Source organism: Haemorhous mexicanus, chromosome 29 (genome assembly GCF_027477595.1).
Source record: "Haemorhous mexicanus isolate bHaeMex1 chromosome 29, bHaeMex1.pri, whole genome shotgun sequence".
Classification (NCBI taxonomy): domain Eukaryota; kingdom Metazoa; phylum Chordata; class Aves; order Passeriformes; family Fringillidae; genus Haemorhous; species Haemorhous mexicanus.
Window position 1 is genome coordinate 1,980,187 of NC_082369.1, and position 26,504 is coordinate 2,006,690.

The 26,504-nt window shown below is 52.1% G+C and overlaps 2 protein-coding genes and 1 long non-coding RNA gene across 3 annotated transcripts; 2 read left to right on the top strand and 1 right to left on the bottom strand.

Annotated features, from left to right (window-relative positions):
• Positions 1-523: 523 nt before the first annotated feature.
• Positions 524-9,444, top strand: PRAM1 (PML-RARA regulated adaptor molecule 1). The gene is made up of 10 exons (XM_059869680.1): positions 524-1,282; positions 3,590-4,277; positions 5,796-5,868; positions 6,227-6,339; positions 6,646-6,700; positions 6,986-7,079; positions 7,355-7,517; positions 8,067-8,100; positions 8,659-8,693; positions 9,151-9,444. Exons 1-10 carry the CDS (start codon positions 1,280-1,282, stop codon positions 9,153-9,155), a joined length of 1,263 nt encoding a protein of 420 aa, XP_059725663.1. The 5' UTR covers positions 524-1,279; the 3' UTR covers positions 9,156-9,444.
• A 64-nt stretch (positions 9,445-9,508) lies between these two features.
• Positions 9,509-25,435, top strand: LOC132339438 (excitatory amino acid transporter 5-like). Its single transcript, XM_059869682.1, has 11 exons — positions 9,509-10,479; positions 12,661-12,740; positions 15,425-15,637; positions 16,312-16,354; positions 17,064-17,286; positions 20,205-20,304; positions 20,511-20,744; positions 22,240-22,434; positions 23,069-23,203; positions 24,003-24,102; positions 24,210-25,435. The coding sequence occupies exons 1-11, from the start codon at positions 10,303-10,305 to the stop codon at positions 24,345-24,347; spliced, it is 1,638 nt and encodes a 545-aa protein (XP_059725665.1). The 5' UTR covers positions 9,509-10,302; the 3' UTR covers positions 24,348-25,435.
• LOC132339439 (uncharacterized) lies at positions 19,807-22,350 on the bottom strand. The gene is made up of 2 exons (XR_009489645.1): positions 22,210-22,350; positions 19,807-21,786 (listed from the first exon to the last, which is right to left on the bottom strand). It is a non-coding gene; the product is annotated as an uncharacterized LOC132339439 (long non-coding RNA).
• Positions 25,436-26,504: the final 1,069 nt, after the last annotated feature.

The following is a 26,504-nucleotide window of genomic DNA, read 5'->3' on the forward strand; positions in this document are numbered from 1 at the left end:
GGCCCCTCCTCCTCCCCCTCAGGCCAGCGCCAATCACGGCGGCTCATCTTCCCCTCCATTCCGTCCCCAAACACGGCCCCTCATCCTCCCCTTCACCATGTCGCTTAATTCAGCCCCCCACAGCCCCATCCCGGTCCTCCCCACAGATGGCCCTCAGTGCCTCCCTGCCACCCCCGGTCCCCCAGCACGGCTCTCGGGCCTCCCTCTCCGCACAGACAGGGACGGGCCCTCCCCGTTGCACCGGCAGGAGCAGCGGGGTAGGTGGTGGGTGGCCGTCACTGCTGTCTGCCCGTCCTGTGCCCCAGTCAACTCCCCGTGGGGCCCCTGTGGGACCTTCCTGCACCCCCTCTCCATCCCATCTCCAGCTAGTGGGATCAAGCCCTCCAATGCCCCCCAGGGCACCCACCACCCTCCACAGGACCCCAGGACCACCTCCCTTGGCCAACAGGTGTCTGCCCCAGCCTTCCCCATGTCCTCAAACTCTGTCTTGTCCTTAAACCATCTGCAGGCAGGAGCCGCCTCGGGCATTGCTGATGGGACACTGTCCCAAAGGGGACAGTGCAGGGACGCACAGATCCTGGAGCAGGGACACCAGCACCAACCAGCAGGCCAGAGCACCCCTGCCAGGGTGTCAGACCGTTCCTGCCTCAGAGGCAGTGGCACCAGGACAGTTAGACACTGTGATGGCCCAACACAGCACCCTGCAGTGCACAACTTCCCCTTGCTTCCCAGAGGAAATAGGCTTTTCAGCAGAGCTCATGTCCCGCATGAAGAGCCTAATTCCAGGAAGCCACAGGCCCTCACCCAGCTTTTCTGTGCTCCCACAGAACTCAGCCGTGCACCCTCTGCACCTCCCCGCCCCACAAGTCCTGTGCAGCTTTGAGACCTGACCTGCAGAGGAATCCTGGGCCACCATCAGACAAGAACATTGCCCACCCTCCTGCCCCCATCCACTTGCATCCCACAGTCAGTTCCCAAAACTGGGACTCTCGTCTTACGGCCAGCAGGACTTGGTGGGCTGCAAGCGTCAAACAGCAGCAGAGCCAAACTAGCAGTGTACCAAGAGCTGCTCCTCCTCCTCTTTCTCCTCCTTCTTGTGCAGTCTCACCAGGTCTCATCAGGCAAAAGCAACTTCCTGGCATTGCACACAGCTCTTCACCAGCTGTTAGGAAAGATCTGCTGGTTTTAAGGGAGGGTGCCTCAGACAGGCTTGATCAGAATGCTTCAGGTGGTCTTCAGGAAGGAAAAGAGCACACAGGAAAGCATCCACTGATGGAAGATGGTGAGTAACAACCAGACCTGGGCTATGGTGGACACGGGGATGGGACACTGGGAGCCATACGTCCTGGTTGGAAGGGTTTTGGGGATGTCCTTGTGAGGGGCTGGATCTGGCCAACAACCTCACTCCTCCTGAAAGGCAAAGTCCTTCTGTACATCTGAGCTGGATGGAACTTCAAAGGTCTCTGACCAGTTTCTGGGCTCAGAGGAAGGTTTGCTGGGTGAACTTAGGCTGAATATAAACATGTGGGAAAGGAGGAGACCACACTTCCACTGAGTCCAGGAGAGCCCCCACCAGCACAAAATGGATTGGAAAACCTGGAACTGATCACAGTGATGGCAGTGCTGTACATCCAAGGGCTCCAAGCAAGTCCGAGCTCATGGAACAGGCCCAAAAATGATCATTAAAAACCACCAAATCATTCAGGTGTCAAAAATCTAACTCCATGTTTGGAATCTGGAAAACACTGCTTGTTTCACTAATTTGAGTGAAAGCCCCAGTGCTGGTATACAGGAAATAGCACATTCATGCTGCTTCAGCACTGCTATACCAAGTGCTGCATTTGAGGGTTTACCAGGAAAACTGGGGTGTTTGCCTGGGGAACTTGCACTTTTGTAAATCTGTATATATACATTTGATCAGTTAGTTCTAAAAATATTGCATCAGCTTCTCTCCATATCAGCCTTTCCCTTTTGTGAAAATAAAAATTATGCAATCACAAACCCAAACTAAAATCCCAGAAGGATAAAAACTCCAAAATCAAAGCATACAGCTCCAGTGAAGCAGCCAGCTCCGGTGCAAAAGGACACTGTGGTCTGGGGACAGGGGCATGGGAGAAAGATGGGGAGGGTAAGGTCATCCCTCCCCTCTCACAAAGTCCATCTGAGAAGATTAGGAAAAATGTAGCCCCATCCCATACCTTTGTGCCATACCTCCAACCTGGCAGTCTTTTTGCAAGAGCTGTTCACAGCCTCCTCCTGGCAGCATTTCTCTGGAGGCTCGAGAGAAAGGTGAATTTTGGTCACTGAGGAAGCAAAAGGCAGCTCTGTGCCAGAGCAGTTGTGTCCTGGTTCGTGTGAGCACAGTGTGAACCACACAGGAAAGACACATGTCAGAAAAGTAGGGCAGTCTGCTGCCTCAGCCTTTTTTTTTCTGCACGAAGGCTTTGGTGGGATGAGTCTCAGCAGTGCCATCCCCACTTTTCCTCCAGGGAGGAATCCAGTGGCCCTGTGCAGTCTCCCCCACCAACTCATCATGGAAAACAAGACCAGGGCAAGGCAGGTTGCTCCCATCTGATCCCTGGGAATCTCTGGATCTCAGATTCTGCACTCAGGAGATTTGCTACTACCACCCAGTCCTGTGGTATTGTTACCATTGGGAGGGGAAGGGTTAACAGTACCTTTTTGGTGGAGCCAGAGTGTCAGATTACAAGTGGGTTTTGCAGGGTCCCTCGGGGTCTAAGCCAAAGTTTGAGGGGTGTTCCCCATCTCGTGACTCACCAAAGGACCACTGGACACACTCCTGTGAGTGTGCAGCAAAGCTTTTTGTGTTCAGCCTCAGCTGCGAATCCGGCGGATCCATCCACGTCCTGGTTCTTCAGCCAATATCGAGGTCACCACTTGTAGTATTGTAGGGTACCCCTGAGGTGAGGAATGATTGGCACCTGACCCCATTGATTCAGAATGCTGAACAATTGCTTTATTAAAACTATATTATATTGCATTATCCTATACTATAACAAAGAGATAATATACTATAATGAATACTAAAGAAAAACTCGTGACTGTCTGTAGAGAGGACACAGCTTTGAGTGATTGGCCAAGGAAATATAACAATCCTCAGCAGAATCAATTGACAAATCCCTTCAGGCAAACAATCTTCCTAACACATTCCACATGTGTAAAAACAACAGGAGCAGCAAGTTGAGATAAGAATTGTTTTCTCTTCTCTCTGTGCTTCTCCAGGAAAAAAATCATGAGAGAGAGAATTATCTCTCTCTGTTCAGTGAATGTGAGTGCCAGACAGTCCCTCTGATTTGATGGTCCTTGGTAGTGGACAGAGGGTGGATCAGACCAAAAGACTCCATGAAAGGTGTCATGGATGCCCTCATGGTTGGGTAACCTGGTCCCAGTTTGGTGCAGTCCCATGTTTACTCAGATATATTCGGTACTTTTTTGAGCAAATACCTCATTTTGTGGAGAAGACTTAGTGTGAGACCATGTTGAAGGAATATCACATTCCCCAGGGGGAATTTTGACTCATTTTCCTCCATGGTGTTTCAACTGGAACTGTTTTTCTTAATGGTTGCAGATGCCTCTGGAGGGGAGAGATGCTGTGTTGAGGCACCTTCGGGCAAAGTTCCAACAGAAGAGGAAAGAACCTCCCAAAGTGGGTGGCTGGCCAGAGACTCACCCTGCAGCCTCTCAAGGACCAGAGCAAGGACAGACCTCTGCCATGGCCTCCAAGGGTGATCTTCCTCAGGAGGCCCCCTGGAGCAGGAGGAACTGCAGCAGGGCCTCTCCATCTCACAGTACAGATCAGAGCTTGGGACAACATTCACCTCATTCTGCCTGCGAGACCCCGGCACAAGTGGTGTGTCGGAAGAAGGGGATGGCTCCAGGTGCCAACTTCCACTCAAAGTTGGTGCCTGCAAAGCCAGGAGGAGATGTGTTGAACAAGAAGATGGAAGCCAGCTCTGATCCTCCCCACAGGAAGCCAGCCCAGCAGACACGGCCACCTGCCAAAGACAAGGGGGCTCCAGTGGTTCTTGCCAAAGGCGCGGCTGCTGCAGCCCCCCTGCTCGCTGTGGGAAGCCCCCAAAGGATGGAGCACCCAGCTGTGCCCCGGAGGAAGCCTTTGCCACATGTCAGAGCACTGGGAGTGAAGCCAGGCAAGCCCCGGCGCCCTCCTGATGTGGATTTGGCAAAGTTCAGAGCAGCTGCATATCCTGGGACATCCATCTGTCCTGCCGCAGAACCACCAAGGAGTGATCAGCTGGGTATGGCCAGACACAGGAAAGTCCCTCAGGAAAGGGCACTGCTCATTCAGGAAGGAAAATCTCCCCGGTTAGAGCTGTAGCTCTTGGGAGATGGAAATACTGGGAGGGCTTATGGAGAGGTGGGGGTTTTTATTACCAAAGGGGCTTTTATAGGCAATAGCATGAGGATGAGAATTAGAGAGGAGAAGGACAGGTGAAGAAACGAAGTGTCCTGTCCCTGGCTGGGCACAAGTTTCCATCTCTGGAGTCTTTGTAGGAAGTAAGGTTGGAGTAAGTAACCTGAGAGATATTGTCAAATTGGAGTGAGCCCAAGATGGCTGGGGACTGGAGCACATGGAGAAAGAAGGGCTGAGACCCAGGCTTGTTTAGCTGGGAGGAGAGGGAAGAACAGGAGATCTCACTGCCCACAGCTACCTAACAGGGAGAAAGTGGGGCCAGACTCTTCCCAGAGGTGCCCAGGGGCAGGCCTAGGGTGATGGGCATGAGCAGTAGGGGAGGTGCCAGTCAGACACTGCCCCACCACGCTCCATAGTGGCCTTCCAGAGCCAGGCTGCTGTGGTGGCTTCTCACAGTTGCTGTTCTGCTAATCCACACTACAGGTGATGAAAGCTGTTTCAAATACTATTTCTTGCTCGGTTTCTCTAATCATGAGAGTAGACTTCCTTTCCTTAAGAGAACTGAAAAATCAAGCTGGTATATGTTATAATTAAAAGGTGGTATCAGGGCTGGCTATACTGTTGTGCTGGGCGATTCTCACATGACTGGCTACAAATATTTATTTGTCTCATGGGTCCTGAGGCAAGCTAGTATTTATTTGTCACATGGGTCCTGAAGCAACATCTCGAATCACACTTTGCCTTGATTTGATACTTTTTGTTAATTTTTAGGGAAATCTCATGATTTTTAGGGCCGAGTATCTGATTGTATATTACTTGGTACTGTAAACCAGCAGAGATTTGATGTTCTGCTCAGGTCTTTCTGTCCATTTTTGGTTGGTCTAGTTGACTAGGCTGGAGACAGGGCTTGTGATACAAATAAAGGCTTGTTAGCAGGGGTGCGGTCATGCTGGCAATCTTAAAAGGGGCAACAGTATGTTCTGACTGATGATGCTCCTAAACATGTGGAGATATCCAGGACTTGCCCTGACTCTGGTACCTATTTGAAATTTAGGGGTTTTCCATATTCATTATACCTGTTTTGGCCTCTTCCCCTCTCCTTCCATCATTTGTCCAGGAAGAAAGTAACATTAGAAATATACAAATGGGAAAATATGTATTCACAGTCCTCAGTGAGGAACCTGATGAGCTGTGCACTGGTGCGCTGGAAGAAAACCCCTGGGTGGGCTATGGAGTAAAAACCTCCTTGCTCTATCAAGATGTGTAGTCAGTTTTATCTCCCCACCTCCTCCTGCACTAAATCCAGCCCAGAATGGCTCTGACCTCAGGGTGGCTGATAGAGCTCAGGACAAAATATGAAATAATCCCTCCCTGCTCCCTCCTGTTCTGTTGTTTGTCACAGGTCACCTGCAACCAGGCTGTGCTGCATCTGTGCCTGCAAGGTTCCCACTGCAGGGTGCTCCGAGTGGCACGGGGTAAGGACTGAGGCAGCACTGCTGTTCCAGGCTGTGCCAACCCACTGGGAAGGGCACAAGATGTGACAGCAAGGGGATGTTTGGGTGTTCCTGCCTGCTGCTGGAGCCCAGGGTGTGGAAGCAGCTCCCACAGTGTGAAGTATGGCCATCCCTTGGGGCTGTGTTACTTCACTGTGGCCATTGCACCTGGCTGTCCATCCACATCCAGCTGTGTGAGGAGCTGCTAGCACAGGGCACGGAGCTGCTGTCCAGCTCTGGCCCAGAGCCAGGACCAGTCCATGGACAGCCCACCCTCCTACTGGCAGCCCTGATTCTGCCCTGCAGCAGCACCTCCTAACCGTGCTCTGCCTTGCTGCAGGGATGAAGATGAGATATACGATGATGTTGAGCCTGTTGAGCCAGCCAGGAGAAGCCCAGGCCTTCGGCTGCCATTTTTGTCCCAGCTGCCAGTGTGTCCCTGCCCCAGAGGAGGTGAGTACAGGAGGGGCTTGGATGCTGTTTGGGGTGAGACCTGCAGCTCCAAGAGCCACGAGGCCCCAGTGAGCCGTGGGCAGCGGCAGGGTCAGTGCTAAGCCTGCTGCTCCCCCACACAGGAGGGCAGTGGGTTCCTCTTGTAAATGGGCACAGGAAACCCTGATCCCCCCACACTCGGGGGCAAACTCAAGATTTGGTCCCAGGAGGAGAGAGCTCTTGCTGCTCTTTGTATCCTGTTTTGGCAAGTGTTTACACCTCACAACAGCCTCATGGCAGCACCTCTCCCGGGGTTTGATTTTACAGGTGGAAATGCTGTCCGAGCCTCTAACAGGGTTACCTTGCTGGCTGCTACACAGAGGTAATGGGGCTTTTTTATTCTTTCTAAGGGTCCTAAAATGGCCAGGGCTCCTTGCTGCTCTGACAAAGCTGCTGCTTTAATGGTCTCTGCTGGGCTTGCAATAGGAAGGTCTGTGGTGAAGAGCACAAGCTGTAGGCTGTACACCTTGCCCCGAGAGCCTCCACAGCCCCAGGTCTGGTGCAGGGAAATGCAATGGGGAGCAGCCAGCAGGGAGAAGGGGGTGGGAGGGAGCAGAGCATGGGGTGGGGGTCATCTGAACTTTCCCATGGCTTTCAATGGCTGCAGAGAATCCCAGGTCTCCCAGAAGATGAAGACCATGACACTCAAGGCATGCAAGAAGGAAGAGAAGATGGACAGGTGGTTTCAGAAGAAATTCAAGGTGAGCAGCAGCGAGTGATCACTTTTCCCTTTGAGCTTTTTCTCCCCTTCTGGGAAGGGTGCAGTGCAATGGCAGAAAGGAGCTGTGCTCCTCAGGGACCAGTGACACCCAGATCATGCCCTGCCTTGTTTCCCCAGGTCACACCTGCCCCACTGCCCCAGATCAGACCATTTGGCCAGAGAGAAATCTGTTCTTTTTCAAGGAGGGAGAGCGGTCAGACCTACCTGACTCAACTCCCCATGGGCAGTGTTTGTGTTCTGCTCTTTGCGTTTCAGTTCGAAGGCAGCATCAATGTCCTGACTCAGATGATGGTCGACCCTGCAGCGACAGAGAAGAGGAGTGGAGCGAAGAACCTGCCACTGAGACCGGGAGAAATTCTTGATGTCATTCAGTTTACAAATCAGGAGCAAATCCTCTGCCGGAACAGCCAGAGGAGGTGTAAGTCTGGAGGGGGATGGGGCTTGCCCACAGCGGGGAGCACAACATAGTTTTAGGAAGAAGCTTCTTCGTGCAAACATCCCCTGACAGACCTCCTGACAGATCTTTTCCACCAGTTAGATCTGACAGGTATCCTGCTACCCTGAGAAGGTTCCCACTTTTCTCTGTACAAATGTCCTGCCCTTCCTTCCACTCAGCAGCAGGATTTCTGTGTGAGCTGGGCTTGTCCTTTCCCTATGCTAAAAGCTTTTGCAGTCCTCGAAGCCTCCAGGTGGAATGGGCTGGAGATCGCTCAGGCAGAGGGGAAGGGTTCAGGCTCTTCCCTGTCAGCTGCCATTCAGCCTGGCAGGCTCCTTCCTGACACTGCCCAAAGCAGGTTCCTCCTAAGGGTCCAGCTGGGCTGCCCAGAGCTGGATTCCTCCTTGTCCCAGCTCTTTCTGGGAACGTGAGGTGTTGCTAAGCCCTGGGCAGGGGCAGGTGCTGGGATGATTCCTGCTCAGGCCCTGGCTCCCAGCACAACCTGACATGTTTTTCTTCACTCTGTTGCAGACGGCTACGTGCCCCGGGCCATGATGCTGCCTCTGTGAGTACCCTTTCCCAGCCCCTTCAAGTCCACTCCATGAGCTACAACAACCGCTTCATGAGTGGTCAGTACCAAACTAGTCCTGGCTGACAACTCAAAACTACCGAGCTCAGGCTGTGACCTAACAGATTCCCCTGGGGTGGAATCTGCCATTTCTGGTGTCAGGAGAGATTCTGTCACTGGGACACTGGAAGCACTCCCCAGGCTGTGGTGCCTCATGTGGGACCTAACCAGACACTGCTCAGAGGCTGCTCCTGGGACAGGATGAGGGTGCAGCCCCTCTGCAGAGCCAGGTCTGTGTTTTCTGGCAGCCTGGGATGAGGCCACCATCCTGAGAAGGGCCAGAGTCATCTTAACCCCACTCCAGATGGTCCCAGCCATGCAGGGAGAGCACAGCACTGGGAGGGGGAAACGGAGCTGCAGGTGGACACCAGAGTCCACAGGTCAGGAGGAGCTGGGACAGACACAGCAGCAGGAGCTGGCCCTTGCCTCAGGGTTGGGAGGTGGTGGAACATGGGACACCACACTGCCCACAGTACCCCATCTTTGTCCTTGCAGGGACACTGACATCTATGATGACATTGAGATTTATGGTAGGTGCACAGAACTGCTGCCATACCCCTTCACTGGCCACAGCTACCACCACACCAAGCACCAGGATTCCCCTCCTCCTGACCCTTTGCTGTTTTGCTGCCTTCCCTCTCTCTCTTCCCTCTGTGTAATTTCTCTTCCTCTCCCTGAGATATCCTTTACTTACTCACAGTTCCCTAAAAGTCTTCATGTTCCTCTGTTCCAAATTATTTGGACTTCTCTGCACCCTGTTCTCAGCTTGCTCCCTCCACTTGCTGCCAGCCCCAGGGCCCCTTCAATGTCCTTTGAGGTGTCCCTCAGATCCCCCAGACAATTCAGACTTCCCTTTCCCAAGCAGTTGCTCTCTCCTTACATGCAAACTCCATCCCTGGCTGGCAGTTGGCTCTGAAGATGGAGCTGAATAGAGACAAGTGTATTTCAGTTCTGCTCACAAGCACGCACTTTACCTAATTCTGGCAGGCTGAGCCAACCACGCTGAGGCCAAAGGCACAAGACAGCACCACAGAGACCTCCCCAAGGGCTGAAACACGAACAGCACCAGACACCAGGCTCCTTTTGTGAAGGAGCTCTGCTTCCTCTGAGACAGACTGCAAAACCACCATGTTCCTGCCAGAACAGAACAGTAGCATGGCTGCTCAGCATGTGGGGCTGCACAGATCCTGCCCCATGGGCCAGGGGGCCCCAGAGCCTCAAGTCACACCGTCACTGCAGCTCTCTTTTGTCTGTGTAAAATATAACAATGGCTCAAAAGGGTTTTATGGCCCTTGTTTTTTGGGGGGATGGGGTAGGGAGAGAGGGGTAAAATCAGGCCCATAAAGGTTTTAATATTTTCCCATTCCCAGAGCATCTTCAGCCTGGGATCCACCTACCCTTTTGTTCTGCACCACACTCTGGCCCCAGTGGCACTTGTGGCCTGAACCAGAGGCAAACTGGAGAGAGAAATACTCTAAAATATCACATTATGGATGAATTATGGAACAGGAGCTCCAGCAGCATCTCATGGCCATGGGGCAGCTTCCCTGGAGAGCTGGCAGGAGGTTAGATCTGTTGGGGCAGATATTTTTGTGGGAATGTTCCAAATCACCTGTTGATGTCTTGGGCTGTGTCTGCAGATGCCATGGGAAGTTTTCTCATTCACTGAGAAAGCTTTCCCTATGCCAACCCTCCCCTCATGAAGCCCTCACAGATGGGGGCAGGATTGGGGTGCACTCACAGCCAGTGGGGAGCACAAATCTAGTGCAGGACCCAGATCTGGTGGCAGGATCCACCTTTTGGTGGATCATTTTGGATCAGGAACAGTGAGAAGTTCTGGGGCTGAATCCCTGCTCTCAGTCTGCACACTGGCCCCCATCCCAGGGGCTGGAGGGTTAAACTGGGAGGGTTCAGCACCTCACGGCAGGATGCCAAGCCCAGATTAACCAGTTGAAGACGTCACTTTCCATTATGGGAAAGGCTCCCAAATATCCCTGAAGCTTTTGGTTCTGGGGATTAACCAGCAGCACACTCAGCTCCTGGCACAGAGCAGGGGTCCATTGGCGCTGCAGGGCCCGTGGCCATGAGCGGGGCTGGGAGCTGCTCCCAGGGGCAGCACTTGGGCGGCTGAGGGCGACCATGTGGGAGTGGGTCAGAAGAGCTGTGCTGCACTCGCTGTCCACGGCCCTCCTGCGCCTCTGGAAGTGGCTTCGGGCTTTCTGGTACAAAAATGGCCTCTTGACTCTCTCCATGCTGTCGGTTGTCACCGGATGCCTCCTGGGGTTCCTGCTGCGGGCACTGGAGCTGACAGACCTGGTGAGCCTGGCTGGGATGCTGATGGGAGTGAGGGGGATGGAGTGGGGCAGGGGGCAAGCCCTGGTGCCAGGAAGGGTCCCACATGGGCACAGCCCCAAAAGCAAGGGCACCTGCCCAAGAAAACCACCTCAAGGCAGGTTTCTGCCCATGGCTTTTTTCTCTTTTCTTTTTTCCAAGAAGGTGCCAACAAATGGCCAAGCTATAGGATAAATCCTGCCTCCCTCCAATGAGAGTGGGGAGCTCTGGGTTGGACCCCATGGGGCTGCACAAACTCGAGGTGGGATGAGGATGGGAAAGGGGGGAATGTTTACTCAGATGCTCAGTAAACAGGCTCCCCCCAACACCACCAGCAGCGTTGGGATCTGAGGGATGGGGTTTGAGGGATGGGATCCAAGGGATGGGGTCCTCCCATTACTCTCCTCAGCTGTGTGCAATCAAAGCACATTTCCATGCTCTGGAGAGGACCCAGCAAATAAATAGAGGGCTGGTGGGGAGCCTGGAAGGCTTTGAGGAGTCACCTTACTTTGAGGAGCCTTGGAGACAAATGCATTGGAGAAAACACAGGAGAAAGGCACCATTGGCTCGGCCCCTTCCAGAAGCATTGAGCACGAAATGGCCGAGCTGAGAGCTCTGCTCTGGGGCAGCTGGGCCACAGCTCAGCCCTGATCCTGGGCCAGGCTGCTGAGCCCAGGAGGGGGAATGCTGCTCCGGGAGAGCTCGGCTGATGCTGGAACATCCCTGTGTTGCCCACTAGGATTTAGCAAAGTCTTGTCATTTCAATTAGGCCCTTCAGCATCAGTGTAGCAGGGATGATCTCGTTACTTAATTGAAGCTGGGTGTAATCTCCCTGCTTCCCAGTGCACACACCCGTGAGCTCAGCAGCCACCCATACTGGGTGTGAGGCTGGCAGAGTCTTGGGACTCCCTCATCCTGCCATGCTTATCCATCAAGTTTATCCATCCTCTGCTCCAGCCCATCCTGCCCTGCTGCCACAGCTCTGCTGTTGGCCTAGCAGCCACTAGAGACTGTCCCCAGTGAAAACTTTTGTCACAAAATCTGGAGGAGAGCTGGAGAGGTGGCCAGTCTCTGCTTTCCTCCCTGCAATGGGAAAGTGTCACAAAGCTGAGAGACCCCGTGGCAAAGAGATGCTGTTCATTTCTGGCATTACCCCTTGCACTCATCTGGGCCCATCACAGCTCTGCTCTGCCTGAGCTCCCTGGGGACATCAGCCATGTCCAGGTCACACACTGGGACAGTGCAGGGACAGCACAGGGGAGCAACTGAACAGCTGCCTTGGCACCCCTCAAAGTCCCAGTGTGAGGTGGTGGCTACTTTGTAGTAACCAAAAGTACCTGAGGCCAACTCATATCCCTCCCTGACACCTCTACAGTGGCACAGTGAAATAGGGGAATCAGGGATGGATGGATGGATGGATGGATGGATGGATGGATGGATGGATGGATGGATGGATGGACAGGGGATGGATGAATGAAGGGATGGAGGGATGCGTGGATGGAGGGATGGATGGTGGGTTGAGATAGGGATAGAGGGAAGGAGGGATGCTGGCCAGGCTGCTGGTCCCAAAGACCCCTCACTCTCCCCTTGGTCATGGCTGTGGGACCCAGACTTTGGGAGATCTGCAGTCCTTCCCCATGTCCATGTGAGGGGTGTAGGGGATGGAGAGATTCCATGGCACCAAAGTTGTCCCATGGATGGGCCAGACACCGGGGCTCTCCCTGAGCTCGTCTTTGCCACCTGCAGCCATGAGATAAATCCCACCTTTTGTTGCTGCCAACAATTTTGGGACACTTTTGCCCCAAATCAGATGCAGCCAAGCCTCTGCTCCCTGATAATGAGTGCAATGACTTTTGGGAGGAGCCAGTGGTGGGGCCATGTGGACCATTCCCTAGAAGGCTACAGAATCAAGAACAGTTTTGGGAGGGGACCACCCCCTACATGCTCCTTCCTTGTTTATAGCCAGATTTGCCATGTGGCCAGTATTCCCCATCCCTGAGCCAACTCCCAGTAAGGGACAGCAGAGAAATGGCCTCATGGAGTGCCTCAAGGAGGGGCTGCCAGTTCACAACCAAGCTCAGAGCTGGGTCTGGTTGGGAAAAAGGCAAATTGATCAAGTTTGAGCCCATAATAATTTACCTGACATGTGCTCTGCTCTATGTGCAGGAGAAGCAGTACTTTTCCTTTCCTGGAGAGCTCCTCATGAGGATGCTGAAGATGCTGATCCTGCCCTTGATCACCTCTAGGTAAGACATCATCCTCTGCTCTAAAGCACCACCTTTCCATCCCGTTGGAAAGATCACCCTGCCACCCCCCAGTGAGGAGATTACCCAAAAACTGCATGGGTTGAGATTAATCCTGGCTCCAAGCAGCTGGCAGTCAAGCAGATAGCTTGGTGTCCATCAAACCCCATGATTTCCCAGCAGCAGTCTGGGACAAATCCTCACCTGGATTTGGTAGGCACTTGCACCCATCTCAGATACCTGCACGGGCTGGGGTGTTTCCCTTCTTTTGGGCAGCTGGTGATGCCAGGACCATCCGTGGGCAGTTGTGATGGGCTGTTTAACCTCAAAGCAGGTTCTCTTAGAGGGATTTGAGAAAGTTCAGGTGAAAAATCATAAGTATTCCTCAGTGCTGTGTCTGTCTTTGCAAATTCCCATTTTATTGGCCCATACAGACCTAGAAATAAGGAACAGAGCCAGCACTCCTACTGGGGTCTAAGCAAGGTCTTGAAAATCTTTTATGGATTAACATACTGCAAACAATATGTAGGCGTGTGCTCATCAGACACACACAAATGATCAAGTCCTTGTTTCCTCGAGGATGTGTCTTTTCTCTATTGTTTGTCAGAGTTTGCTTGTTATCCTATTTGCCTCTGGTTCATTTCTGTGAACAGAGTGGTCTCTATCCTGGCCACACTTGACGTGTTCAGTACCAGCCCTTGTAGAGATGTCTGTACCCCACATCCCTCCCTGAGGTGCCTGAGGGTTTCCCTTTGCTCTCAGCCCTCTCTGCAGCTGAGTTGCTGAGCGATCTCTGATCACTCTCCTGTCTGTGGGTGCAAGGTCTGCAGAGGCCTCCTAGGAGTTCTCTTTCATGTTGGATTGAACCAGGGATTTTTTTATAATGACTGAATGATGCTGAAGTGGTGTCTTCCCTCCATCCACACACCATCCCAGAGGGGACTGAATGTGCTCTGGGGGTGGAGCTCTGGAGATCCCCAAGCCCCCAAGCTGGAAAGCACAATCTATGCCAGGGATGCTTTTCTGGACTCCCTTGAGTTTCCAAGGCCCTTCTCCTGCTGGATGTGTGGCTGCTGAATGGGATCCATGAGCTGACCACCACCTCAGCCACCCTGTGTGTCCCCAGGGTTGGCACTGACCCTTGCAGCCTTTCCTTATGTCCTGCCTCAGGGTCAGGGCTTGGCTGGGTTCTGCAGGGGCTCAGTGAAGGTCTGTGCATGGGGGGCACACTGCAACCCCCAAACACTCACATTTTATGGAATCCTGGAATATCCTGAGCTGGAAGGGACCCTCAGGGATCATTGATCCCAGCCCCTGTCCCTGCACAGCCACCCCAACACCCCCACCCTGAGCAGCCCTGACAGCGCTGTCCAAACGCTCCTGGAGCTCTGGGACCATTCCCTGGGGAGCCTGGGCAGTGCCCAGCACCCTCACAGGGAAGAACCTTGCCCTGAGCTCCATGCCAAGCCCTGGCCCAGCTCCAGCCCTTCCTGGCCTCCTGTCCCTGTCCCCAAGCTCAGCCCCTGGCCCTGTGCCTCCCCTGGGGAGGAGCTGCAGCCCCCCAGGAGCCTCCCCTCAGTCTCCTGTGCTCCAGCTGAAGGAGCCAAGTGCCCTCAGCTGCTCCTCAGCCCCTTCCCCAGCTCCGTGTCCCTCCTTTGGGCACTCTCCACCAGCTTTGGATCCTTCTGATCTTGTGGTGCCCAAAGTGCCCCCAGCACTGGAGGTGAGGCTGCCCCAGGGCAGAGCAGAGTTGGACAGTCCCTCCCTGGGCCTGGTGGCCCCCAGGACAGGGTGGCCCTTTGGGCTGCCAGGACACAGCAGTGACTCAGATCCAACTTGGGACTGACCAGGACCCCCAGGGTCCTTCCCACGGCACTGCTCTTCAGCCTCTCATTGCCAGTCTCTTCCTTCACCCAGGGCTGCCCCATCCCTGGGCAGGATCCAACACTTGCCCTGTTAAACATCACAGGGCTGGGGATTTCCCAATCCTCACATTTGTCAGGGTCTCTCTGTGTGGCCTCTCTGCCCTTGAGAATGTCAGCAGTTCCTCCCAAGTGAGTGGCCTCAGTAAACCCAATCCTGCACCCAGCTTGTCACCACCACCATCACTGCTCTCCCTGCTGGGGCAGCCTGTAATGCCCTCTCTATTTTTAGCCCAGTTTTGCTGAGAAGTAGCTTATGGGTTACTTCTTAGGAAAGCTTATGTGTGTATGAAATCTGAACCTGCAGGTCTCTCCTGCGGGCATGGGGTCCATCTCCAGCAGGATTTTATGAATCTTGCTGGTACCTTCTTTTGCTCCTCACAATGACACACAGCAGTGGCACGAGGCAATGGAGATACAAGATAACAATATCTCATGAAAAAAGAAGCAACATCAGTAATTCAACATAAAAATAAGAACAGCTAAGAACATAAACTTCTTAACCCTCACAGAAAACAGAGCCAGACCTTGAGTAGGGGCCTGGAGGTGTCTCCTGCCCTTCACAGCTCAGCTTGGGTTGTCACAAGCTCATCCTGGGTGAGATCCTGTGGGTGCTGGCACAGGAAAGTGCAAGAGCTCAGTGATGCCCTTAGGCTTTGGTTTAAAAAACCTACAGAAACCCCTCCCACCTTGGAGATTTTGCCCATCAGGTGCATCTTGTGCAGTTTGGGGAGCAGACAGTGACCACTCTGTTCTGTGCTGCAGCCTCATGTCTGGGCTGGCCACCATGGACTCCAAGGCCTGCGGGAAGATGGGGGTGATCACCATCACCTACTACCTTTGGACAACCTTCATGGCAGTGACCGTGGGGATTATCCTCGTGGTCAGCATCCATCCTGGTGCAGCTGCCCAGAAGGACAACTACTCTGTGGGGAAAGTGGTGCTCAGCTCCGCCGATGCGTTACTGGATTTAATCAGGTGTGTCACAGGAATTCAGGAGAGCCAAGGTTGTGATAACAAAATCTTCCCAGAAGGTTGTGAGTTCCCAGAAGATGCTAAGATCTCAAGTGGAACAGGAGAACCACTGGCCAGGTTGTGGTACTTCCAAGCCCAGCAACACGGGGTTCATTTCCCCCACCCATGCCCCTCTGGCCACTCTGTCACTGCCACTGCTTTCCCAAAGCCATCAGCAAAGAGATGCTCTGCAGCAGAGATCAGAGAGAGTCATGTTCCCAGCAAGGTCTGGATTCTCCTCTGCAGCCCCAGCTGGGACATGCCAAGCCCAGAGCTGGGTTAAGGCAGTGGATGGGGTTACCTGCAGAGAGGGTTGCAGCAAATATCCAGGGGCTGGGGGAGAATCTCCATTTCTGGGGTTACTGGATCAACTGGACCAAGCTCTGAGCAGGGGGATGCAGATGGCAGATGTCCATCCCGGGCTCAGGCTCTCCACCAAACCCATTTACTCATGGTTCTCAGTCCTGCTTTGCATTCACCTTCCAGCCTTTCTTTGCTCTCAGCTTACACAGCTGTTATAAGCTGTTGTTGGCTTTCATGTCCTCTCATCTGGACACTGTGCCCACCAGAAGTGCTTCCCAGGATGCTCCCTGTGCTCTCATAACACACTTTAGCCCTGTGTCATTGGTCTCTTACAGAAACATGTTTCCTTCTAACCTGGTTGAAGCTTCATTTCAGCAGGTGAGTTCCCCTGACCCCTCTGCATGCTCAGCTCCACACGGGGCTGCCTCTTTGCCCACCCACAGCCTGAACAGCAGCCCCTTCCCTTCCCTGAACTTCCCCTTCCCTTCCTCTGCATCCCCTCACACTCACCCAGGGCACCTGAAGGTAGGAGGGTGCCAGGGGGGCACAGGGACCCCCGTGCCTGCCCTCTGCTTGCGAGGCTCTCCAAGGAAGCAGCACACATCCCTCAGATCCTGCTCCTGTGCAGGGGCAGCCATGGGGTGGGCAGCAGGCAGGTAAGGGGACACAAAGAAGGGACGCCTGAGAGAAGGTAGAGTGGTCAAAAGGGACAGCCGGAGTGGCCAGGTAGGCTGGAGGGACAGGGAAAACAAACTCTTGGCATTGGGAAAGCATCAGTAAAGCTCCCAGGAGGAGGGAAGGAGGGACAGAGGGAGCCCAGCGCTGTGATGGCATCCTGCAGGGACCCGGGTCACCAACACCACGAGTCTGCTCTGCAGCCCCAGCTGAGGATGGTCTGAAGCCAACAGCCACAGCTCCCCCTGCCTGACTCTCACTCCTTGTTTCCACCAGCCTTTCACTGCCCAGAAAGCAAACCTTTAACCTCCAGGAGCACCCAGCCTAGGGCTGGCTTGGCCTCCTGAGAGGTGTTGAGAGCAGGAGCTCATGCCAGCAGCACACTAACCTCCCTCCTTTGCTTCTCTTCCAGTACCGAACTGTTCTTGTGCCAGTGGTGAAGTCTCCCGGTTTTCCAAAGATCCCAGGAAAACCTGTCAATTTTATTTACTTTGCACCTGATGACAAAAACCCTGAAATCCATCGGCCTGTGTTCCTTGAGCTGACACCATCACCTGAGATGACCTACAGGACCCTGGCTGGGACCAGCAATGAGATGAATGTCCTGGGCATTGTCATCTTCTCAGCAACCATAGGTACCAGCTCCTCCCCGGGCCAGGGCAGCCCAGGGTGCCACTGCTGCATCACCACGCTTTACAGAGCAAAAGATGTGGGACAAGGTTCTGTTAGCCTCAACTGCCCCAGTCCCTGGGAACTGGGCCCAGCACAGAGCTCATACCAAGGCCCCTCCCTGCCAGCGGCACCTGTGCTGGAGCTCACTAAAGCTGTAGGCACGGGGAAGGAGGGTTTTACCCCATACTTCCCTCACAACCCACGTGCGGGTCCTGAGAGTTTTCAAACCATTACATAAGCTGGGGATTCCTTTCAATGAAGTCTGAAGTGAGGTGTAAGTTTGCAAAGGCTGCCTGGGACACAACTCACCACAAAGCCCCAAACCTTTCATGCTGAGTGTTCAGCCCCTGAGCAGGCAGGATATCACAGTAGGGTCAGATTTGGTGCTGTTACGAGGATTCCCAACAGGACTTTCTGAAGGATATAGGGCAGCATTCTGCATTGAACAGCTTGCAGTCCTGTATGGAAAAAGTGCTTGGCAGCAATTTTGGGAAGGAAGAAGGAGCAGGGGTTGTGGAGAGACACGTGCAAGTGAGGAGATTTAAAGGGGAGAAAGTCATTGAAAGGAGGAACTTGAAGCTGCCTCCAAGTGTAAGAGGACAACAGGTGCAAGGCTGAGGGAGAAAGGGAGGAAGGAGAGATCAGAAAGGAAAAAAAGTAGGAGGCAGAGATGAGCATGGTGGCAGGATTATGTGTAGATTAAGAGGTGAGGGCAAGGAGCTTGAACTTTGTGTATAAGGAACCAAAAAGCCAATTAGAGGATTTGAGGAGTGGAGGCAGCACAGCCAGCACAGCACCGGAGTGCGCTGGACTGCAGTCAGCCTCGGGGAGCAGCCAGCTCCAAATGTGAGACCTCAGAGGAAGTGGCCACAGTGAAACTGGGCAGAGCCAGAGCCACTGACAGATCCCTACAGCCAGGTGTCTCTAGCAATCTCCTGTCCCAGCAACCAACAGCCTCTGCACACCTTGGACAAGCAGGAAAGCTGCTGAGCTCCTCCCGACAGGACACGTGCCCCCTCCAGCCCTGCCAAACCTGCAAGGAGAAGCTGCTTTTCTCTTCTAAGATGACACTCCACAACCCCTCCAGCGTGGGAGTGGGATCAGCCAGAGTTAGGAGGCAGTGGGAGATCACCTGAGCCAGCCCCAGCCACCACCTGCACTTCCCATGTTTTGCCCAGGATTAGAGCTCTACAAAGCTACAGTCCGGCACAGCATCACCTGCACCAGGCACAGGAAGCTTGATAAAGGGCACGCATACACCCACAGGGGGCTTTCCTTATGAGGAGAGGCTGAACTGAGTTTGCCTGGCAGAAAACAGGAGAGGGATAGGCAGGGCACCACAGCCCCATGCCTTGGGAAACAGGGATCACCTCCATGCAGCACGGTGGGGGCAGGTGGAAGCTGGTTGAGCTCTCAGCAAAGTGTATTTGTGTCCAGCACCAAAACTAGGCAGCTTATGGGGCTGAGACCAAGGCATCCATGCAGCACCCACCAGGTACCCAGAGTGCCTTTGCTATGAGGGGTGACCCCACACAGCTACCCCAGCTCTGACAGTTCTTCACTGGCATCGAGGGCCTCTCTGTTGCTTTTGAAACCCATGAGAGGGCAGAGCTTTCAAGATCCTTATCTGTCTGTTTACTTGGGCCATGTTTCCCAAATCAGCTCCGTAGGACTTGAAGAGAAATTACTTTCTTTCAAAGCAGCTGTTGTAGCTACCAAATACTGGATGAATGTCCACAGAGCTGAGATTTAAACATGCCAAGCCTTGTCTCATTTCTGGGAAATGTGACCCCACCTCATCTTTCTTCTGAGCAAGGCAAGAGATCCAACCACCAACCAAGGGCCTCTTGGAGTCCTCAACCCTGAAGACTGAAGAGGGATAAGCAGGACAAGATCCTGTCTATATTCTTCTTTTCCAAGATAAAACAGACACCTGCACAGTGCTTCAAAATTAATTTTAGCCAACACAGGAAGAAGGACTTGCACCAAGCTGGAAACAAGATGGGCAAATGCTCAAAGGTTTCTTTTACCTTTGCTCGATGGGTTCCTGGAAAGCCTCCCAGGCAGTGAAAGCAATGGGATTTAGCACTGGGAGACAGGACAGCACCATATCCTTTCCAACCATTCAAACCATAGCCTGTATTTCTGCCCTAGTATTCCTTCAACAGAAAATTAGGCTGGATTAGGTTAATGCAACAACATCAAAGGAAAAAAAAACAGATTTAGGAGAGAAGGCTTAATGCCTGTATCTAAGCAACTCACTCAGATCCTTCCTGACATCACACTCTACAGACACATGTATTGTCACCACCATGGCAGAGCCTATGAGCCACCAACAATGAACAGCCCAGGCCATGAGGGAACTGGGCACGGGGCCTGAGCACTGCTCAGACCCTGTGGCAGCTGGGGCCCCTTTCACTCCACAGCTGGGCAGGAATGCAGCACAGCATCACATCCTCAGCTACAGAGAGCCCTACCATACCTTATCCTTAAAAGAATTCAATTTTTATTTTCAAAGGTCATTATTCTTGTATTACTAAATAGCAATCCAGATATCCACCTAATCCAGCTAATCCACAGTTTATCCACCCTAGGAAATCACTCTTCCAGCACTGAGCAGCAGTGAAGTTTATCTGTTTTCTGTGCAAGGAAGAGTCCCAATCCTGGATTTGGGTCTGGTGGGGCTTTGTGAGAAAAGGCCAGATCCTTGTGTTTGCTTGGAACAGAGAACGGCTCTGACTCATAAGAGCACACAGCAACCAGTACTAATTCAGGTTTTGCCTGGTGACCCCCATTCTGTGGCCCCTCGAGACACTTGACGCTTGTGAGGTGCTGCTCCGTGGTGCTCCCAAGTAAAATAACCTGCTGTGCTTGCTTGCAGGACTTCTCCTGGGGAAAATGGGTGAGCGAGGAGCCCCGCTGGTTAACGTGTGCCAGTGTCTGAATGAAGCAGTTATGAAAATTGTCTCGATGGCCGTTTGGTAAATCTGGTTTTGATTCATTGACTGATTTCTTTTCTTTCCTTCTATCTAATGGCAGTGCCAGTCACACGTCTGCAAGTGTCTGTTGTGAGCACTGAATTTGTTTTGATACAGTTGTACTGCACAGTACCAAACACTGCCATGTCTATCTGCAGTGCTACAGTGATTGCTGCATCCTCTTAATTTTTTATGCTTCTTCTTTGCAGGTACTTCCCCTTTGGCATTGTATTTCTCATAGCTGGAAAGATCTTGGAGATGGAAGATCCATCGGTTATTGGACAGAAGCTGGGACTGTATGTCATTACAGTAGTGTCAGGGCTTGCCTTGCATGGAGTCATCCTCTTACCTCTGCTTTTTGTGCTTATCACCAAGAAAAACCCCTTTGCTTTCATTCAGGGGATACTGCAAGCCTTGCTGATCGCCTTAGCTACATCCTCCAGGTAGGAAAACACGGCTGGAACATGTGGATACTGCAGAGCGGGGCTGTGGTTTAGCCAGGGAGACATGGCTGTGTCTGGCCAGGTGAGCGCTGGGGGGACAGATGTAACTCAAAAGAAAATTATGCTCCAGCACTGCTTGAAATGGGAATGCTCCTGCTTTTAGGATGCTTGGCCCTGCCCTGGTCAGCCAACCTGGGCAGCTCCTGGTGCTGCTCCACTCACCCTCTCCCAGGGTTTTCCCAGGGCAAACCAGCAATGTTTTTGTGTGTGTGTGCACACTTCATTAGATTCCTGCAGTTTTCTTTCCATTAATTCAAACCAGGACTGTTGTAGGTGCTTTATAAACTGCATGGGGTAATGATCCTGGAGTTTAACTGAAAACACCAAGAGCTCTTCTGAACACTTTACTGACAATCTAAAATCAATTACAGTGTTCAAGTTCATCCACAGAAAAATCTTGCCTACTTTGAGAAGATTTTAATCATTTTAGATTATATTTACCTATTCTATTTTCATTGAAATACATTCCTTATAACAATGAAAAAAAACTTCACACTATCAATTAGCATCCTTTCCAGGAGACACAAATTCAAACATTTTCCTGGAGCACATTTGACCAGGCACAGGGTTTTTCTGGCCTCTCTGCTGCTTCTCCACATAATCCCAATAAAACCACCTGGATTGTGCCTCTCTTCCCCAATGCCCACTGCTGCAACTGTTGCTTCTGCAACTCTTAATAATCTGGTCTCATCCTGAACCTGGGTCTCCATCTCTGTCTCCATCAGGCTTTTCCTCCCTCTGCTCTGCAGCCAGCTAAGGGAGGGAGAACTGTCACAGAGATAACATCCTGTCCAGTGTCCCAGCCTCACGTCTGTGGGCTGAGGCCATTGCTCTGCATCCAGAGCCCTTCCCAAATGCAGTCCCCGCCTCCCAGAGTCTGTTGCAATCCCATGGACTTCTTTTCTGTGGTTCCCTTTCTTCAACCTGTTCTTCTTCTTCCATTCCTCACCCCAGTTCCTGTGGGACAGTTGTCATCTTCATGCTAGACAGAAACAAGAGAGAGAGGTCAGGGTTGCAGAAGCTGAGGCAGGCATCCCTCATGGAGGAGACAGGTGAGGACTACAGGGACCTGGACTGGACCCCAGCCCAGCCAGTGCTGGTACACAGTGTCTCACGCTCCAGGAGGTGCTGCAGGATTAACGTGGGCACCAGGGATGGTCAAGAGAGTGGCAGCCATGGGACACAGGTGGTTAAAGTGGTGCCTTCAGCCACTGAAATGACATTCTGACATTTTCTCTCTCAGCTTGCAGCTCACTTTGCTGATAATGTCTATTCCCCAGGTGGTGAGAGCTGAAGAGACTTTCATTGCTACAGCAATTTGTGCAACACTGTGGCATCCACCCCCAGGAGGGCTGGTATTTCTGTCCCATCAACCTGACTCCAACTCATAAAGCTCAATACGAACCGCAATTACTGCTCATTTCTTGTCCTCCAGCTCAGCCACCCTGCCCATCACCCTCAAGTGTCTCCTGGAGAACAACGGCATTGACAGACGTGTGGCGCGCTTCGTGCTCCCCGTGGGGGCCACCATCAACATGGATGGCACCGCGCTCTACGAGGCCGTCGCTGCCATCTTCATCGCCCAGGTCAATGAGTATGAACTGGATCTAGGACAAATTATAACTATCAGGTACAAGATTCTCTGCAGCAGACAGACTGTTTCTCTCTCTTCTTATTTATGGATATTAGGATGACCTCTTACATTTTTTCTGTTTGCAGAGATCTTGTTAATGCACAGTGACCTTTGCTGGGAAGCTGAGCAGCAGGAGGTGGCGGGGAGCAGCATGTCCCAGTCCCTGTGCTGTGTGCCAGGGAAAGCTGGGCTGGCTCTGTGCCCCTGAATCTGCTGCAAGTCAGGGACTTTGCCCGTAGGGAAAAGCCTGGCTGCACAGACATGTGGCTGGAGCAAGTCAGCACTGCAGGGCTGAGCACAGAAGGATTTGTGCAGGTGTCATATACTCCCTTTCAGGAACGGGATATTCTCATTTTATAAGCAGGGAAAAAAAGCATGTAACTAAATAATAATTGAGTACATTTGAAAATATTTAGTAATTTTAATGAGGAAATCCCTACCCTGAAGGCAGGGGGGAGCACAGAGCCAGGGTACCCACTGCCAGCCCGTTGTGTGCAGGGGAATTAGTGATAGCACCTGGGAGCAGGAAGGTGGAGGAAGTCAGATCCAATCCAGTCCTTCCACACAGCAATAACTTACTCCGCTATGTAAACACGCTAGTTTGAGTTGCACAGCCACCTTCTCTTTGCAGCATCACAGCCTCAGCAGCCAGCATTGGGGCCGCTGGGATCCCACAGTCCGGGCTCGTCACCATGGTCATTGTCCTCACCTCCGTGGGGCTGCCCACCGAGGACATCACCCTCATCATCGCCGTCGACTGGGCTCTGTAAGTGCTCTCCAGGCCACTGCTGTGGGCAGTGCCCCGTGTCAGTTCATGGTGCTGTATCTTCATCTTGATGGATGAAACCAGACTGCTCTCAAGACAGAAAATGATGCTAGATTATTCCTGTCACAGACAAATAAACTCATAGCTTGTAAAATGCGCCATTCCAAAGTACTCAGATAAAAACAAAGTGAGTCACTAGGTGAGAAACCACAGAGCAGATGCTGAGTTAGGGAAGTGACATGCCCGTGGCTGGTTTGTACTTTCCAGCCCCCCAGGGAAAAGAGGGAACAGTGCCAAGAATCAAGGCTGCTTTTCTCTTTCCCTCCCCCTTTTCTCTTTCCCCCAACAAAGGAAGGTTAACACACCAACAGTTCAACCTTTCAGCATCACAGGGTACCCAGCACCACTGGCACCTTCTACTAATGTGAGAAGTGCCTGGGTAGACGAGAGGACCAGCAGCTAGATCTACAGGATTTCTCTTCGAGAGGCATCTCAAGGAGTTTTATGACTTGCTGAGGCAGCTCTCCCTGCACTTAGCACAACAGTGCCTGTCCCTGTTTCGGAGGTGGCACTGGCAGGTCCCTGCACTGCTCACACAGGCAGGGTCAGACAGATGCTGCCCCAGCACGGGACTCACATAGGGACCATCTTCTCTCTGCATCTCCAAAAACCAACACAGCACTTGGCAACACTGGTGGGAGGGACATTCAGGATGGGGGCTGATGTGTCCCAAAGCCATCAACAGCCCAGGCACACTGGCTGTGGCCACCCCCTGCATCCTGGCACTGTCTCTCCACAGGGACCGACTGCGGACGATGACCAACGTGCTCGGGGACGCCCTGGCTGCTGGCATCATAGCTCATGTCTGCCAGAAGGACTTTGCCCCAAAGCCCTCCCCGGTACGTGCAGCATGGTGGGAGGGCAGGGTCTCATGGGACATGGCAGGACAGGCACAAGGCACCTGCTCAGTCCGGAAATTAAAACTCTGCTCTTTGCTTTTTTGCAGCAAAACCCAGTGAGCAACACAGACAAGGTTCCTTCTGCAGAGACCTCACACCTGCATCCCAAAGACAAGAGGATTGAAATGACTGAAGAAACCCTGTTGGATCAGACAGGAGTTCACTATAACATCTGCCAGGTGTAGATAACAGCATTCCTGCTCCCAGATATGGCATCTTGGTGCTAAACACTGACATTGTGAGTGTCGCATGCGGATACTCTGAAGGATAAAGGCCTTACTTGGCACAAAAAGTGGGAAAATCCTCTTACCCTTTGAAGGCCGTGGAATTCTCAGCAGGCACCCAAAGAGCATGGCTCTGCCACTGGGGCAGGGAGCCAGCTCCTCCCTGCACCTGAGGACACAGCTGAGAGCTTGCTGCCCTGTCTTAAATGGCTGGGTTTGAAGGATTTATAACTCACATTTTTCAAGCTCTCCTATTTTTGAAAGCTAAGGAGGTGAGCAGGTGTCAATAGACTGGATTTGGTGAGAATACAATAGGGAAATAGGGATGGAACATAACACTGAACCCTCTGGCCAGCAGCTCTTCCCTGGAGGCCAGGCTGTGCTCCAGAAGCTTTTGTTTTCCTTATTATAGAGATTATTTTTTTTAATCAATGCATTTTATTTTACTACTGGGTTCTGATATAAAAAACTAAGATTAAGTGAATTTTTGTCTAGAGCTCAAAATCCAAGTTGGACATAACTAGATTTCCCAGCTGTCAGGTTACAGACAGGATGTCTGAGCTGTTGCACTCTCAGGGTCAGTGGGATCCACTGGCTGGAAGGAAGAAAGGCCCAGCTGTACACCTGTTTCTACAGCTGTTTTATTACAGAGAACTAATTAACCAGGCCCAATTGCAACTGTGTTGATTTTCCCAGCTAAGGATCTGTCCCCAAGATCAAATTCCAATTACAGCCTTAAAATCCAGGCTTCCCAGGGCAGCCTTCTACACAAAAGCCTTTTATACCAACAATTCATGTCAGTGAATTAATCTCTCTCTCAAAATATCAACTCATCCCTTTTCTCCTTCTTGATCTTTCCTGACATAGAATTGGGAATCATAACACAGCTCAGACCCCCACTCACATAACTGAACTTTTCTCCAACTGTACATAAGGAAAACATTTTCTGTGCAGAATTCTTTCCAGATGAAGTCAGAGGTTGTAAAAGAATATTTAGAAGAAATATTCATTCCAGTTTTGCCAAATGAAAAGCAGAAACTATTAAATATCATAAACCAGCTTTTGCACAAAAATTGTCTTACTTTAACTTATGAAAGCCTTCAAATATTTAGAATCCTGGGCAACACAAGCTTGAGACACTGCTGCAAACTTTGGCCTTTTTCACCCTTTCTCCTTGGTGAGGTTAATTAATACCTTCTTAAACATTACAGCCCAACTGCTCTTCAAGGAGCAGTCGCATCATTCGCAAACCCAAAATAATCACATTTCAAATGAATCTGCAGCATCCCCAGATATCCCTCCCTCCTTCCCGTATCATTTATGATCACCTCGATGCATCACACACTGGTTCAGCAACACTGGGTCTGAAGGGCTTTGTGGTTGTTTCTCTATTAGCAGGAGTGAGCTCACCCACCCAAGCCCCCCTTGGAGATGCTGGTGAACACTGGGGAGGCTCCAGGCAGCCCCAGCTCTGGACAAAGACCCGAGCATCCTGTCCATCTGTGAGATACCCACACCCCACAGACACAGCTGGACAGACACCTCCAGTGCACCTGCTCCAACACAGTAATTAAAGCAGGCAAGATTTATGAGACCTGTCTGGTCAGTCACTGGTGCAAGGGAGCGCCCACATCCCTCACGGGATGAGTCCAGGCCAACCAGCACTGACACCAGCAGAGGCAGCAGAGATGAGCCCCACTTTCACATCCATTCTCCTCTCATTAGTGAGCTCTAGATATTACAGCACACAATTAACCCTACAACAAAAGGCAGGATGCAACATCCACAGCAAAGGTCCTTGAGTGAGTGCTGGGGCTGCAGGATGAGCCTCTGGGCAGTCACTCCCATCACTGGGCTCTGGCTGCTGCAGACCAGACCACCTCATCCCCTGCCCCAGAAACTGCAAGTCATACTAAAACAACTTAAACAGCACATCCTTGAGCTCACTGCAACAAAGAAAAAATTATTACTGAAAAAACTGAGTATTGTATCTCAGTAATAAATCTAGGGATGGGGAAGCCAATCCCACCCTGTACAACTCACCCCAGGAGCTGCAAGTCCTGGGGTGTATCAATCCCAGAATGCCTGGATTGGAAAGGAACTTAAAGCTCATCTCCC